General features: G+C 36.9%; 1 protein-coding gene across 1 annotated transcript in view; it reads right to left on the bottom strand.

Annotated features, from left to right (window-relative positions):
* SHCBP1 (SHC SH2-domain binding protein 1) overlaps positions 1 to 15,773 on the bottom strand; it is a 35,477-nt gene that overhangs the window by 7,011 nt on the left and 12,693 nt on the right. Inside the window, exons 6-10 of the mRNA XM_010843914.1 lie at positions 12,036 to 12,269; positions 11,776 to 11,944; positions 11,367 to 11,487; positions 8,080 to 8,211; positions 7,299 to 7,417 (exon numbers count right to left, since the gene is read on the bottom strand). Of these exons, the coding sequence (XP_010842216.1) occupies positions 7,299 to 7,417; positions 8,080 to 8,211; positions 11,367 to 11,487; positions 11,776 to 11,944; positions 12,036 to 12,269 (775 nt within the window). The remainder of the gene's footprint in view (positions 1 to 7,298; positions 7,418 to 8,079; positions 8,212 to 11,366; positions 11,488 to 11,775; positions 11,945 to 12,035; positions 12,270 to 15,773) is intronic.

Raw genomic sequence — 15,773 nt, 5'->3', positions numbered from 1 at the left:
AGCAGAGTGACAATATACAGCCTTGACATACTCCTTTTCCTATTTGGAACCAGTCTGTTGTTCCATGTCCAGTTCTAACTGCTGCTTCCTGACCTGCATACAGATTTCTCAAGAGGCAGGTCAGGTGATCTGGTATTCCCATCTCTTTGCTATGGTTTTTCCAGTGGTCATGTATGGATGTGAGAGTTGGACTATAAAGAAAGCTGAGCACCGAAGAATTGATGCTTTTGAACTGTGGTGTTGGAGAAGACTCTTGAGAGTCCCTTGGACAGCAAGGAGATCCAATCAGCCCATCCTAAAGGAGATCAGCCCTGGGTATTCATTCGAAGGACTGATGAGAAGCTGAAACTCCAATACTTTGGCCACCTCATGTGAAGAGCTGACTCATTGGAAAAGACCCTGATGCTGGGAAAGATTGAGGGCAGGAGGAGAAGGGGACAACAGAGGACAAGATGGTTGGATGGCATCACCAACTCAATGGACATGGGTTTGGGTGGACTCCGAGAGTTGGTGATGGACAGGGAGGCCTGGCGTTCATGGGGTTGCAGAGTCGGACATGACTGAGCAACTGAACTGACTGAACACAAATTCACTATGAAAATTCTCAGAAAACAGAAATAGAGGACAACTTCTTTAATTTGATAAAGAATATTTACCAAAAAGCCCATAGTTAGACTGGTGGCAAAGATGGTGAAGTGCGAAGACCCTGAGCGCCTCCCCCAAGAGGCACACCAAAAATAAACTATTTATCAAAGGGACTACCAATGAGAACAACTTGGTAACTAGCAGAAAATATTTCCCACTATTAAAGTTACAAAGAAGGAACCGCAAAGAGACAAATAGAAAGGGTGGAGACCCAGTACAGTCAAGGTCCACCAAGGTAGACAACCCACAAACAGGAATTAGGCAAAATGAGGTGCAGAGGAACATGTTCCAAAAAAAGAAACAAGACAAAAATCCCATAGGCAATCTACCTGATAAAGAGTTCAAGGTAATGATCAAAATATGATCGAAGAACTCTGGAAAAAAATGGATGAATACAATGAATTTAACAAGGACTTAGAACTTATAAAAAAGAACCAAACAGAGATTAAATGCAATAACTGAAATGAAAAATACACTAGAAGAAATCAATAGTAGATTAAATGATGCAGAGAAACAAATCACAATATGGAAGAGAGATAGAAATCGCTGAAGCTGAACAGAAAAAAAGAATGAAAAGAAATGAAGACAGCTTAAGTGGCTTGTGGGAGAACATTCACATTGTAAGGATCCAGGAGAACACCAAGAGAAAGGGGCAGAGAACACACTTAAGGACATAAAAGCTGAAAACTGCCCTAATCAAAGAAACAAAAATCTAGGTCCAGGAAACAGAGAGAGTCCCAAATAGGATCAAACCAAAGAGGACCATATCAACACATATTATAATTAAAATGGCAAAATTAAAGAAAGAATATTAAGAGTAGCAAGGGAGGACTCTCTGGTGGTTCAGTGGTTAGGAATCCGCCCGCCAATGAAGGAGACACAGGTTTGATCCCTGGTCCAGGAAGATCCCACGTGCTGTGGAGCAACTAAGCCCATGCACCACAACTACTGAGCCTGTCTGCTGCAACCACTGACGTCCAAGTGCTTAAGGCCTGTGCTCTGCAATAGAGAAGGCGCTGCAATGAGAAGCCCGCAGACCATAATGAAGAGCAGCCCTCACTCGCCATAACTAGAGAAAGTCTGTCAGCAGCAACAAAGATCCAGCACAACCAAAAAATAAATACAATTTTAAAACAGAAAAAAGCAGCAAGGGAAAAGCATCAAGTTATATACAACAGAACTCCCATAGGCTATCAGCTGACTTTCCAGCAGAAACTCTGAAAGCCAGAGGGCACAATATATTTAAAGTGATAAAAGGGAAAACACTAAAATCAAGAATACTGTGAAAATAATCTGAAAAATATATATATATACATATATATGTTGTAACAGAATCATTTTGCTGTATACCTGAGACTAACCCAATATTGTAATATATCAACTATGCTTGAATAAACAAACAAAAAAGAAATCCCCATATTGGACACCAGCTGATAAAAAGGCCAGCATACTTCATGGTCCGCCCAAAAGAGAAAGGCAACAGGGATGGCCAGGGACAGATCAAGACACTCCTGGCCTGAAATGTGGTGGGAAGGAAGATACCCTGCAGGGACAGTGAAGTTAAGAGGGGGTTAAGGAGAAAACTGGAGCCCAAAGGAGGCATCCCACCATCCTGGCTGCATCACTCCCTTTTTACTGAGATACAACTCACATACCATGCAATTCACCCAGTTAAGTTTAATGTACCATTCAATAGTTTTTAGTATATTCACAGAGTTGTTCAACCATTACCAGAATCAACGTTAAAACACTTTCATCATCTTAGTACAAGACCCTGTACCCTTCAGCTATTACTCTAATCCCCTCTTCCCCACTCTAAGCCCAGCCCTAGGCAACCACTACTTTACTTTTAATGCATATAGATGTGGCTATCCTGGACATTTCACATAGAATGAATTATATACTATGTTGAAAAAAGAGAGAATACTTTATCCAGCAAGGCTTTCATTCAGATTTGATGGAGAGATCAAAAGTAAAGCAAAAACTAAAAGCATTCAGTACCACAGAACCAGCTTTGCAAGAAATCTCAAATGGAATTCTCTAAGCAAACAAGAAAAGGTCACAACTAGAAACATGAAAATTATGAAAGGAAAAGCTCATTGATTGATAAAAGCAGCTATACAGTAAAAGTAGTAAATCAACCATGTACAAAGCTCACAGGAAGATTAAAAGATATAGTAAAATCATCTATATGTACAATAAGTAGTTAAGGGATATACAAAAGGATGTAAAATAAAATGTCAAAAAACAGTAACTGTAGGGGCAGGGGAGTAAAATTGCAGGGTTGTTAAAAAATATATTTGAAATTGAGATTCAGTTCAGTTCAGTCACTCAGTCGTGTCCGACTCTTTGCGACCCCGTGAATCACAGCATGCCAGGCCTTCCTGTCTATCACCAACTCCCAGAGTTCACCCAGACTCACGTCCATCGAGTCAGTGATGCCATCCAGCCATCTCATCCTCTGTCGTCCCCTTCTCCTCCTGCCCCCAATCCCTCCCAGCATCAGAGTCTTTTCCAATGAGTCAACCCTTCGCATGAGGTGGCCAAAGTACTGGAGCTTCAGCTTCAGCATCAGTCTTTCCAATGAACTAAATACTCCAATTAAGACACAGAGTAGCTGAATGCATATAAAATAAGACCCATGTATACATATTGTCTACAAGAAACTACTTCAGATCTAAAGACACACAAACTGAAAATGAACGACTGAAAAATGGTACTCCATGCAAATGAAAAGAAAACTGGGATAGCAATACTTATACCAAACAAAATAGACTTGAACACAGAAACTGTAACAAGAGATAACAAAGGAAATGACATAAATATAAAGGAGTAGACCCAACAAGAAGATATATCAATTGTAAATATGTATGCACTGACACAGGAGAATATAAAGAAACTGACAGTAATACAATAATAGTAGACTACTTAACACCTCCTCAATGGATACAACATCTAGAGAGAAAATCAATAAGGAAACACTGGCCAGATGGACTTAATAAATACCATTCCATCCAAAGAAGACGACATCCTTTACAAGTGCATATGGCAATTCTACAGCCAGAAAACAAATCTCAAAATTCTAGAAAACTGAAATCCTATCAAGCACCTTTTCTGATCACAACGGTATAAGACTAGAAATCAACTACAAGAAAAAAGACTGCAAAAAACACAAACATGTACAAGCTAAACAGCATGATACTAAACAAACAATGGGTCACTGAAGAAATAAAAATATACCTGGAGACAGAAGAAAACAGAAATGATCCAAAACACAATGATGAAAATAAAAACACAATGATTCAAAATCTATGCAATGCAGCAAAAGCAGTTCTAAGGGACAAGTTTACAGTGAAACAAGCCTACCTCAGAAAACAAGAAAGATCTCAAATAAACAACATAATGTTAAAGGAACTAGAAAAAGAACAAAGAAATCCAAAGTCAGGATAAGGAGATAAATAACAAAGATCAGAGTATAAATAAATGAAGTAGAGACTGAAAAATAATAGAAAAGTTCAATGAACTCAAGAGCTGGTTCTTTGAAAATATAAACAAAATTGATGAACCTTGAGCCAGACTCACAAAGAAAAAAGAGAGAGGGCCCAAATAAAACCAGAAATGAAAGAGGACAAGTTACAACTGATACCACAGAAATACAAAGGACCATTTAAGACTACAAGGAACAATTATATGCCAATAAAACGGACAACCAAGAAGTAATAGATAAATCTCTAGAAATGTACAATCTTTAAAGACCAAATCAGGAATAAATAGAAAATATGAACAGATCAATTACCAGTAATGAAATTGAATCAGTAATTTAAAAAGCTCTCAGCAAACAAATGTCCAGGACCAGACATCTTCACAGGCGAATTCTACCAAACATACAAAGAAGAGTTTACATCTATCCTTCTTAAATTATCCTCCAAAATTGAAGAGGTACATTCCCAAACTCATCCATGAGGCCACCATCACCCTGATATCAAAACCAGAAATAGACAACACACACACACAAACCACAGGCCAATATTCTTGAAAAAATCCTCAACAAAATATTAGCAGATAGAATCTAACAATACATTAAAAGGATCATATGCTATGATCAAGTGGGATTAACCTAGAGATACAGAGATAGTTCAATATCTGCAAATCAATCAACATGACACAACATATTAACAAATGAAAGAATAAAAAAAACCATTTGATCATCTCAGTTCCTGCAAAGAAAATTTTGGACAGAATTCAATATCCATTTATGGATTCTCAACAAAGTGTCCATTAATGGAATATATATCAATATAATGAATGATATACAGCTAATACCATACTCAATGGTGAGAAGCTGAAAGTATTTTCTCTAACATCAGGAAAACATGACAAGGATGCCCATTCTTGTCATTATTATTGAATGTGGTACTGAAAGTCTAACCACAGCAATCAGACAAAAGATAAAAGAAATTCAAATAGGAAAGAAGTAAAACCATCACTGTTTTCAGATGACATGAAACTATCCATCAAAAATCCTAAAGACATCACCAAAATCCTATTAGAACTCATCATGAATTTGGTAAAATTGCAGAATACAAAATTAACATACAGAAATCTGTTACCTTTTCATACACTAATTATCAGAAAGAGGAATTTAAAAAACTATCCAATTTACAATCACATCAAAAAGAATACCTAGGACTAAATCTAATTAAGGAGGTAAAAAGCCTGTATATTTAACAAGACTTCCCTGGTAGTCCAGTGGTGAAGACTCTGCACTCACTGTAGGGTGTGTGGGGTCAATCCCTGGACAGGGAACTAAGATCCCATATGATGTGTGGCATGGCCAAGAAAAAAAACAAAGCTGCACTCAGAAAACGTAAGAAACTGATGAAAGAAATCAAAGATGACACAAATAGATGGAAAGATATACTGTGCTAGTGGATTGGAAGAATACTGTTAAAATGACCATACCACTCCACACAATCTACATATTCAAAGCAATTCCTATCAAAACACCAATGGCATTTTCCACAGAAGTAGAATAATTCTAAAATTTGTATGGAAACACAAAAGACCCCAAATAGCCAAAACAATCTTGAGAAAGAACAACAAAACAAGAGGTCCCAGGTTCCCTCTTCTCAAGCTGTACTACAAAGGTACAATAATCAAAACGGTATGGTACTGGCACAAAAACAGGAGAAATCTTCGCACCCTAGGGCTAGACAAAGAGTTCTTAACACCTAAAAGGAAAAAGTGATAAACTGGGCTTCATCAAATTTTAAAACTTTGCTCTGTCTGTAAAACCCTCATGAAAACAATGAAAAAACAAGCTACACACTAGCACATCTGTAAATGATGTACCCAACTGAGGATTCATATCTAGAATTTATAAAGAACTCTCAAAGCTCTATAGTAAAAAAAAAAAAAAAAAAAAAAGGACAAAAGTCATGAATTTTTCACTGAAGGTAAGGATGGCAAAAAAGCATATGAAAAAATGTTCATCATCATCAACCACTAGGGAAATACAAATTAAAACACACCTATCAAAATAGCTAAAATTAAGAAGTAGTGAAAATACCAAATATGGATCATTGGATCCATAACACCAAACCAAAAATTGGATCCAATACAAAAAATTGGATCAAAAATACCAAACTGGATCATTCAGATTTTGTTAGTGGGAATGTAAAATGGTACAACTAATCTGGAAAACAGTTTGGCAGTTACTTAAAAAAAGTAAGCACACAACTAACCACACGTCCTGCAACTATACTCCTAGGCATCTATCCCAGAGAAATGAGAATGATGTTCACACAAAAACCTGTACACCAATGTGTACAGTAGCTTTACTTACAAAATCCCCAAACTAGAGACAACAGATGTTCTTCAACAAGTGAACAGTTAAAAGTGTGGAACAATCATACACGGAATACCACTTAGCAATAAAAAAAGAACCTATTGGTAAATGCAACAACCTTATACAGATCCAGAGAACTGTGCTGAGTGAAAAAAGCCAATTCCAAAAGGGTATATACTGTATGATTCTATTTATATAACATATTTGAAATGATGAAATACCAGAAATGGAGAACATATTAGCATTTGCCTGTGATTAAGGAGAAGGTCAGAAGGAGAGGCACATAGACAGCTTTAAAGAGCAACATGAAGGATCCCTGTAGTGATGGAAATATTCAACTTAACTGAATTTTATCCTGGTTGTGATGCTGTACTATAGTTTTGGAAGACGTTACAATTAGAGGAAACTGGTAAAAGGTACACGTATAGGCTATTTCTGTAGTATTTCTTACTACAGAATGTGAATCTACAATTATCTCAAAATAAAAATTTGATTTAAAAATAGCAAACAAGCCTCAATTACTACATCACTTATAAAGTTACAACTTAAAAAGTCTAACCTCTTTTTTAAAGGTATGACAGAGAAACTGTGAGATGCATTACTGTCTTCCTAATAATCTGTTTTGAAAATGCTAAATAAGAACAACATTATATAGTTGAGTCTGGCCAACTTAATGCATGTAAGTATCTAAAGTTCTCTGAAGAAAGAGAACAGAAGTATGCATATACATCTTGTCCTACATTTTATTTATCTATTTAGAACTTAAACCTAAGCTACTCCCCAAAAGGCTAAGAGATGATCATACCTTAGCACCATATAAATCTGAGTTCTTCATTAAAAACTCTGCTGAAGTTCGTACTGTGACTCCTGTGGTTTCACACTGCAGTACACAGTTTTCCAATGTCGTCTTGCCACGGTGAATGACTGTGATGAAAACATGCGATCAAATGCTTTAAGAAGTAATGTATCTTTTACAGTAGTAGAAATGGCCTAGAGTTGATATTAGATACAGTCTAAATAATTCTCATTTAAACTTTGTTACTGAATTTATGAATTCTTATTTTATAAAAACAATGATTATTTTGAGCTATTTTCTAAAATCTAAAAGCGCTATTTTTAAAAAAGAATAACTTGACCTCAGAAATGCAAAATCATGTCAAAAATCACTTCTCATTACAAAAAAAAATTATGAAAGTAACTTTCATAACTGTCTTACAAGAGAGAAGAAAAGGAGGCCCAATTCAAAATAGGGGATACAAGTCCCAGGAAACAAATACTGTCACAATGTGAAGATAGCTGGTTTGAGTCCAGGACTAAATCAAATACAAGGAACACAGACCACATATTGGAATGTTCTAGTAGAAAAAAATGACCACTCAGAAACAAATATTAAACTAACAAATTTTCAAGAATACATTGAACTATTTTTCACTTTAGAATAAGCTTCCTAAATTGTCTAGCTACATAATTAACCAGCTTTTCATACTACTCAAAAGTAGTATTTCATTAAATTATATCTTCCAGGTGAAATAAAGCTTTTCTTCAAAGCCAGGAACAAATAATAAATGAAATATTCAGATATTTACTCAAGATTCCTTCTACGGCATCATGCTGAACAAATTTCATGCTTGAGATTTTAATATCCGCACCCGTACAATCCACAAAAGTGTCTCCTTTGCCTTTCTTTTCTATCACAATATCATCTGGTAGACCATATCCTAAGGAAGAGAGCAAGAACATTTAGGATGGGGGAGGGGAAATGTCTAAACACAAAATTTCTATGACACATTTCTTCATTTCAAATGACTCCAAATGATATTTGAGACCAGTCAACCCAGTTACCTGTAACTAAAATTGTGGGACTTTCCTGGGGGTTCCATGGTTAAGACTTTGCCTTAACTGAGCGACTGAACTGAACTGAACTCCAAAGCAGGGGGTGCAAGTCAGATCCCTGGTTGGACAGCTAAGATCCCACGTGCCTCATGGTCAAACCAAAACATAAAACAAGCAATATTCCAACCAATTCAATAAAGACTTTTTTTTTTTAAAAAGGTCCACATCAAAAAAAGAAAAATCTTTTAAAAAAATTAATAAAATCTATTTCTCCACGTATCTAGCTTGAGTTTTACCAAGGTATACAATTTGTTAACAACTGCCTGCATATCAGGAAGACTACCCCCATCAGTCATCTCATACCAGTTTCGGCAGTAAACTCACTTATAAAACTGCTACTAAAAAATAACAATAATCTTAAGTACTCACAGCTGGGTCAGCAGGCTTTCATGCATTTAGCCTTTATAAGTTTTTACTTCCCAACCCAAAGATTCTATTATTCTAATGCAATTAGGTTTGAAAAAGCATAAGCATTTCTCAAGATTTTCTCATTTTTATATTCTCTTAACCAGATAGACCTAAAATCTGACAAACTGGCTTAGAACAGTTTTAACTATTGGAAAAATAGGTCTACCTTGTTAACCAATAAAAAACATTGTTCTCTACAAATCTTAATCAAACTAATAATGCAGGTAGACCTCTGAGTGGGCTTATGAAAAACCGGGGTATCAAAAACTAGAAAACTTTGCCTGACTATCATAAACCAGAATTATACAGACAAAGCTTTAAGAATTAACTCTCATTTCCTAATGTCAAAGACTCGTTGAGTCTTTGCTTGAGGAAATGAAAGTAGTAAAACATTAAACAGGCAAAATCTCTGAAGTTTTCTACATTTGAAGAGGGTGGGGGCACTAGAGAATGCAAGAGGGCTCCACCCATGGGAATGCTACTAATGCTGTATTCTGGATGACTAGATTGTAGATTTTTTCCCCTGATTCTTTTTATGTGTCTATGTGTACTTTGCACATTTTTAAAAATAATAACTTTTTATCATCAGAAAATTAAAAATATAAAAAGAATGGCCATGTTACATTATATAAACAAGTTACATAATCCTAGCAGTTTAAAACACAAAGCCTTCACCTAAGTGAAGATTTTCTAAACAAGAAAAATCTTATTACAAGTACTATTAATATCATGCAAATAGTGGGTACTCAATATATATCACTTGTTATAAGTGTTAGCTATAGATCAGATAAGCTATCATATAAGCTTTAATCTACCTCATGAACAATTACTCCATATAGTCACACCAGAGATACCAGCTGATTCCCCAGATTCTCAGAAATGCCCTATGTTCACAGATTTATAGCCATTCTTACACTTAACTATCAGAATTCTATATGGTTATTCATGTGTTTAGTTGCTCAGTTGTGTCCGACTCTTTGTGACCCCATGGACTGTTGCCTGCCAGGCTCCTCTGCCCGTGGACTTTTCCAGGCAAGCGTACTGGAGTGGGGTGCCATTTCCTACACCAGAGGATCTTTCTGACCCAAGGATTGAACTCTCATCTCTTGCATCTCCTGCAATGGCAGGTGGATTCTTTACCACGAGCACCACCTGGGAAAGTGAAAGTCGCTCAGTCGTCTCCAACTCTTTGCGACCCCATGGACTATACAGTCCACGGAATTCTCCAGGCCAGAATACTGGAGTGGGTAGCCTTTCCCTTCTCCAGGGGATCTTCCCAACCCAGGGATCCAAACCCAGGTTTCCCGCATTGCAGGCAGATTCTTTACCAGCTGAGCCACAAGGGAAGTCCAAGAATACTGGAGTGGGTAGCCTATCCTTCTCCAGGGGATCTTTCTGACCCAGAAATCGATCCGGGGTCTCTTGCATTGCAGGTGGATTCTTTACCAACTGACCTATCAGGGAAGCCTTGTTTATTTGTGGCACATTGGCACAATTACATTATAATTTCTTCACCAATCTAGGAAGAATGCTTATCCACCATATAATCTATAATATCAATGCTGTTTGCACTATGCCAAAAAAATTAAGTGCTTTTATTGCTATGATTTATTCTGCAGATGTGTTATTTATAAAACACACATCTGTTATATACCAAGTGTTGGAGAGGAAACAGAACAAAAATTACATACATAAAATAAAAACGGGGGTGAGGTGATGTATTGGTGAACAGCAGGATATTAAACTCCCAGCCTAGCTTCTATTAAGAAGTTTTGACAAGATAAAGAACAAAGCTTAAGCAGTTTGTGAACAGCTGCACCAATCCCAAAATGATATATGATTTTTTGCATTACAAGTTTTATTGCTGACTTGAAGTTGTTTTGATAAATAGTTGAACAGGTGCCTTTAAATTTGACAAGCTATGGAAATACAAAAGACCAAGGTGAACTACTGTAAAGCAACCTAAATTTAGGAATCACTCTAAATGTACAGTAAGATTATAACAGCTAAAAGCTATTTTTAATAGACTCTTTCAACACTAATATTCTCAAAAGTACACTGTAGAAGTTGTGATATTCAGAAGTTCTTAAAATAATTAAGATAAAGATTTTCAGTCTACTTTCAAGTTGGACCTATATCTCTCACACAAATAAGCTAAATTTAAAACAAAAACCGTGCACCAATATATCTACAACATACATGAAGTAAGAGGAAACAACAAATTAAAAAATAGTAAACTTTAAAAAAAATATTGCTGGGAATTTTTTTTATTCTAGAAATTAATTCATTTTCATCAAGCACCTACAGTCTGGAATTATGTTTCTCCCTAGTGGTTGTTCCTCTATATTTTTGTCTTCCCAACATTTATAATGTCGTAAAGACTCATACTTCATGTTGTTCAAACACTGAGTCAATAACCTATACACTTCAAAAACCCTTAATGTTTCCAGACAACTCATTTGAAATTAATTGGGTTGAAATAAAATTCTTAGAGCTTCAACAAGATCAGTGATTTCCTGTTTCTTAAGTGTCTCATGCAGGAGAGTTTGGTTGTATCATCTTCCATACTCACCTTCCAACTCAATGGAGTCAGCAATGGAGAAGGCACCACGTACCACATAATGGCCAGGACAGACAATCACAGTGTCACCCTCATAGCAGGCATTTATAGCAGACAACGGGTCACTATGGAACTAGAAAACAACAGCATATTGCAAATACACACCCCTCAAATGCAACCTGAGTATTACTCCAGGTGCCTTCATGTTTCATTTTGAAAAGGGAGCCAAAACTGTAATATTTATCTACCGAGCCCAGTACGTGACTGATGACTAATGCTGTGGAAAGGCAGTACTCTCACTACTTCCCACTCCACAGAAAATCAGCTCAGGGAAACACCTATAAACTTTCTGTAGAATTCAGGAAAGCCTAGGGTGAATCAGATGGAAAAAAGCAACTGGAAGAAGAAACTCTCCTTTTACCTGAATTTCTATTTCTTCCTTACAAGGCTCTGGGCAAAGCCTATCCCTGAGCAGGGACTGCAGCAGACCAGTCATCATGGTGGAGGAGACCACATGGGTGATCTTCCGGCCATTTGGACGGATGCCTTTTGCTTGTATATTAGAATTCTTCTGATAACCAAATACATATCTTAAAGAAACCAAACAGACCTGTCAGTTCTCAGTAAGACAGCTGGTTAGAAAAGATGCTGACTAGTTGAGAATAACAAAAATACACATACCTCAACAAAGGATTCTCAATGAGTTTTAGCTTTTGTTTCAACTGTTCAATCTCTGAATACAACTTTAACCCTTCCACCATGGAGATGTTTTCCTGCTCAGAATCAGAGTTACAATTTGACAAACTGCTTCTCAAATTTAAAAATTTCCTGTAACTCTCCTCACATTGAGTCAACAGATTTTGGTAGTCAACAATAAGTCCTGAAGGAACTCGGTCTTCAAGAATGTCATAATGCCTGAAAGTTTAAAAACAAATTGAAACCCATTGCCTTTCAGACACATTTCCCCATCACTGAGACAACCATTTAGTCCTCAAAGACCCCGTTAGAAAAGTGTCTCAGAGTATGCAACTCAGCAGCAACATGTTCAGTTCAGTTGCTCAGTCATGTCCGACTCTTTGCGACCCCATTAATCGCAGCACGCCAGGCCTCCCTGTCCATCACCAACTCCCGGAGTTCACTCAGACTCACGTCCATCAAGTCAGTGATGCCATCCAGCCATCTCATCCTCTGTTGTCCCCTTCTCCTCCCTGCCCCCAATCCCTCCCAGCATCAGAGTCTTTTCCAATGAGTCAACTCTTCGCATGAGGTGGCCAAAGTACTGGAGCTTCAGCTTTAGCATCATTCCCTCCAAAGAACACCCAGGACTGATCTCCGTGAAATCCAAGGGACTCTCAGGAGTCTTTTCCAACCCCACAGTTCAAAAGCATCAATTCTTTGGCGCTCAGCTTTCTTCACAGTCCAACTCTCACATCCATACATGACCACTGGAAAAACCACAGCCTTGACTAGACGGACCTTTGTTGACAAAGTAATGTCTCTGCTTTTCAATATGCTATCTAGTTAAGTCTCACTAAATAGGTGGATGTTATTGAAAGTTTTAAGGGCCACTTCATTAAGGCCACTAATTTTTCTTTTGAGGAGTTGCTATTTTTTTCCCCCTTAGATCCAAGCATTTGTGTTCTTGAAGCACTGAAAGCTTATGTTGCACAATTTGTAATTATTATTTAATAAGAAATTATTTTCTCATATATTAAATTCAAAATCTTAATAAGTGGGTGGCAGTGGACAATCTGGAGATGGGGTGGGGAGAAAAGCATCCCAAATAGTTCATAACAATGTTTAAGATTACCACATTTATAGGATTAAAAATTTTAAATAATTCAAATCATCTAGTCCTGTCCTGCATTTTAAGCACTATGGAGCAGAATATGCCGAATATTTCTTCAGGAAGATTACTAGAGTATTTAAAAAATACAAGCCTTTGAGATTCTGAGAAAAAAAATAAAGCTGTTATTACTAAACTGCTGCTGCTACTGCTAAGTCGCTTCAGTCGTGTCCGACTCTGTGCGACCCCAGAGACGGCAGCCCACCAGGCTCCCCCGTCCCTGGGACTCTCCAGGCAAGAACACTGGAGTGGGTTGCCATTTCCTTCTCCAATGCATGAAAGTGAAAAGTGAAAGGGAAGTCGCTCAGTCGTATCCGACTCTTAGCGACCCCATGGACTGAAGCCCACCAGGCTCCTCCGTCCATGGGATTTTCCAGGCAAGAGTACTGGAGTGGGGTGCCATTGCCTTCTCTGTATTACTAAACTAGAGAGTGATTAAAACAAAATAACCTTGTATTTTGTATTGGACAACACTGTTGGCACTTAAAATTTATTATTAATTTATATACCTTCTCAAATATATAAACACAACAAAAAGTTCTTCTAGATGCAATAATTTATAAATGTGCAATTAAGTTAATGGATATGAAATGGATTTGAAAATAAATTATAATATTATTTCATTACCTATAGTTTTAAAATAATTGCTTTATTTCTCAAGTATATTGACTCAGGCCAGAGCTTATTTTTTAAAAAATTAATTTATTTATTTAAATTGGAGGGTAATTTCTTTATAATATTGTGGTGGTTTTTGCCACATTGACATGAATCAGCCACGGGTGTACACGTATCCCCCTCACCCCATCCCGAACCCCCTTCTACCTCCCTCCCTATCCCATCCCTCTGGGTTGTCCCAATGCACCACAGGCTTTGAGTGCCCTGCTTCATGCATCAAACTTGGACTGGTCATCTGTTTCACATGTGGTAATATACATGTTTCAATGCTATTCTCTCAAATCATCCCACCCTCACCTTCTCCCAGAGTCCAAAAGTCTGTTCTTTACATCTGTGTCTCTTTTGCTGTCTTACATATAGGGTCGTCGTCACCATCTTTCTAAATTCCATATATGTGTGTTAATACACTGTACTGGTGTTTTTCTTTCTGTCTTACTTCACTCTGTATAATAGGCTTCAGTTTTATCCACCTCTGAAGAACTGACTCAAATGTGTTCTTTTTTATAGCTGAGTAATATTCCATTGTGTATAAGTACCAGAACTTTCTTATCCATTCGTCTGCCGATAGACATCTAGGTTGCTTCCACATCCTAGCTATTGTAAACAGTGCTGTGATGAACATTGGGGTACACGTGTCTCTTTCAATTCTGGTTTCCTTGGTGTGTATGCCCAGCAGTTGGTTTGCTGGGTTGTGTAGGCCAGAGCTTTTTAACCTTGGCTGCTTATTAGAATCACTGGGGAACTTTTAAAAATACAGATACTCAGGTCCCCATCCAGACCAATTAAATTAGTCTCTAGAAGCAGAGGAGTATTTTTTTTTTTAATTCCCTGGAGATTCTAATGTGCAGCCAAGGTTGTGCACTATTGCCTTAATGTCTTAACTTTGTCATGCTCTAAATAAGATAGGAGGACAAAAAAAGAAAACCACATCCTAAACAAATTTACATCAAATTACAGCGAGCATTTAAATAGTATTTAAGATGAATAAAAAATACTTTTTCCACTTTTCAAGTAAATGAATTAGGTGAAGCCTGAAAAGCAAGGATTTTGTCTGCTTTGGTTAATCCATACTCATTTAAAAATATTCTAGAAATCCATTTTGCAAACAAGAAACTGGGGAACCCAACCACTGACTGCTTGATCAGGTCTATTAAGTTATGGAGATTAAGACTCAAATTTTAAAATAAATTTCTTAGCACTTCCAATATCCATGCCATTCAGCTTATTTCTTCTCATTATAATGATGCTTCATAGTCTGAAAGTAATGAACCAATACCTGTGTCTCAGACCCATAACCTTTGAAGCAGAGTGTTTTGAATTAGAAAGGAAAAATATTTACTTCACAATGCAAAATCAAGACAATATAGTTTGGTTCCCTTTAGCTCTTGCCTGTGAATAGCTCTACTCCTGTCTTAGCCCAGGGACTTTTTAGAGTCTGTCTATATTTGATAACATTCTGGTTTCCCCATCAAGTCCCATAGTTTCTTCTCTGTAACTGAAAACAATTCCTCCCTTATGCTTTTCCATCTGCCAGTGAAGTATAAGATATGTATGTAAATAATTGCTTATTGTTTGAACATGTAAAGCTGTCAAATCAGAATATAGTATTTTCCAAATAAAGATCAAATTTGCCAGATACACGATATTCATCCACCATTATATTTCCCTTCAATCAAAACCAATCACTGCTCTTTAAGAGCAAGTGTATCAAAACTAGAAAATATGCAAGATTATTGAAAGTCTGGATTTTATTGACTACATTATGGAAAACTGGGAAATGAACAATGGAAAAATTGGAAAGGCTAAACAAAAATCATAGCCAATTTATGAAAATCTGAAATTAGACATTCATAATTCTAAACCAAGTAGAACTAACCTTAACCAAACTTCTCAGGTAT

This window comes from Bison bison, unplaced genomic scaffold (genome assembly GCF_000754665.1).
Source record: "Bison bison bison isolate TAMUID 2011002044 unplaced genomic scaffold, Bison_UMD1.0 scf7180017864192, whole genome shotgun sequence".
Taxonomy (NCBI): Eukaryota; Metazoa; Chordata; class Mammalia; order Artiodactyla; family Bovidae; genus Bison; species Bison bison.
The sequence above is the reverse complement of the archived record's forward strand: the minus strand, read 5'-3'. Positions and strand labels throughout refer to the sequence as shown.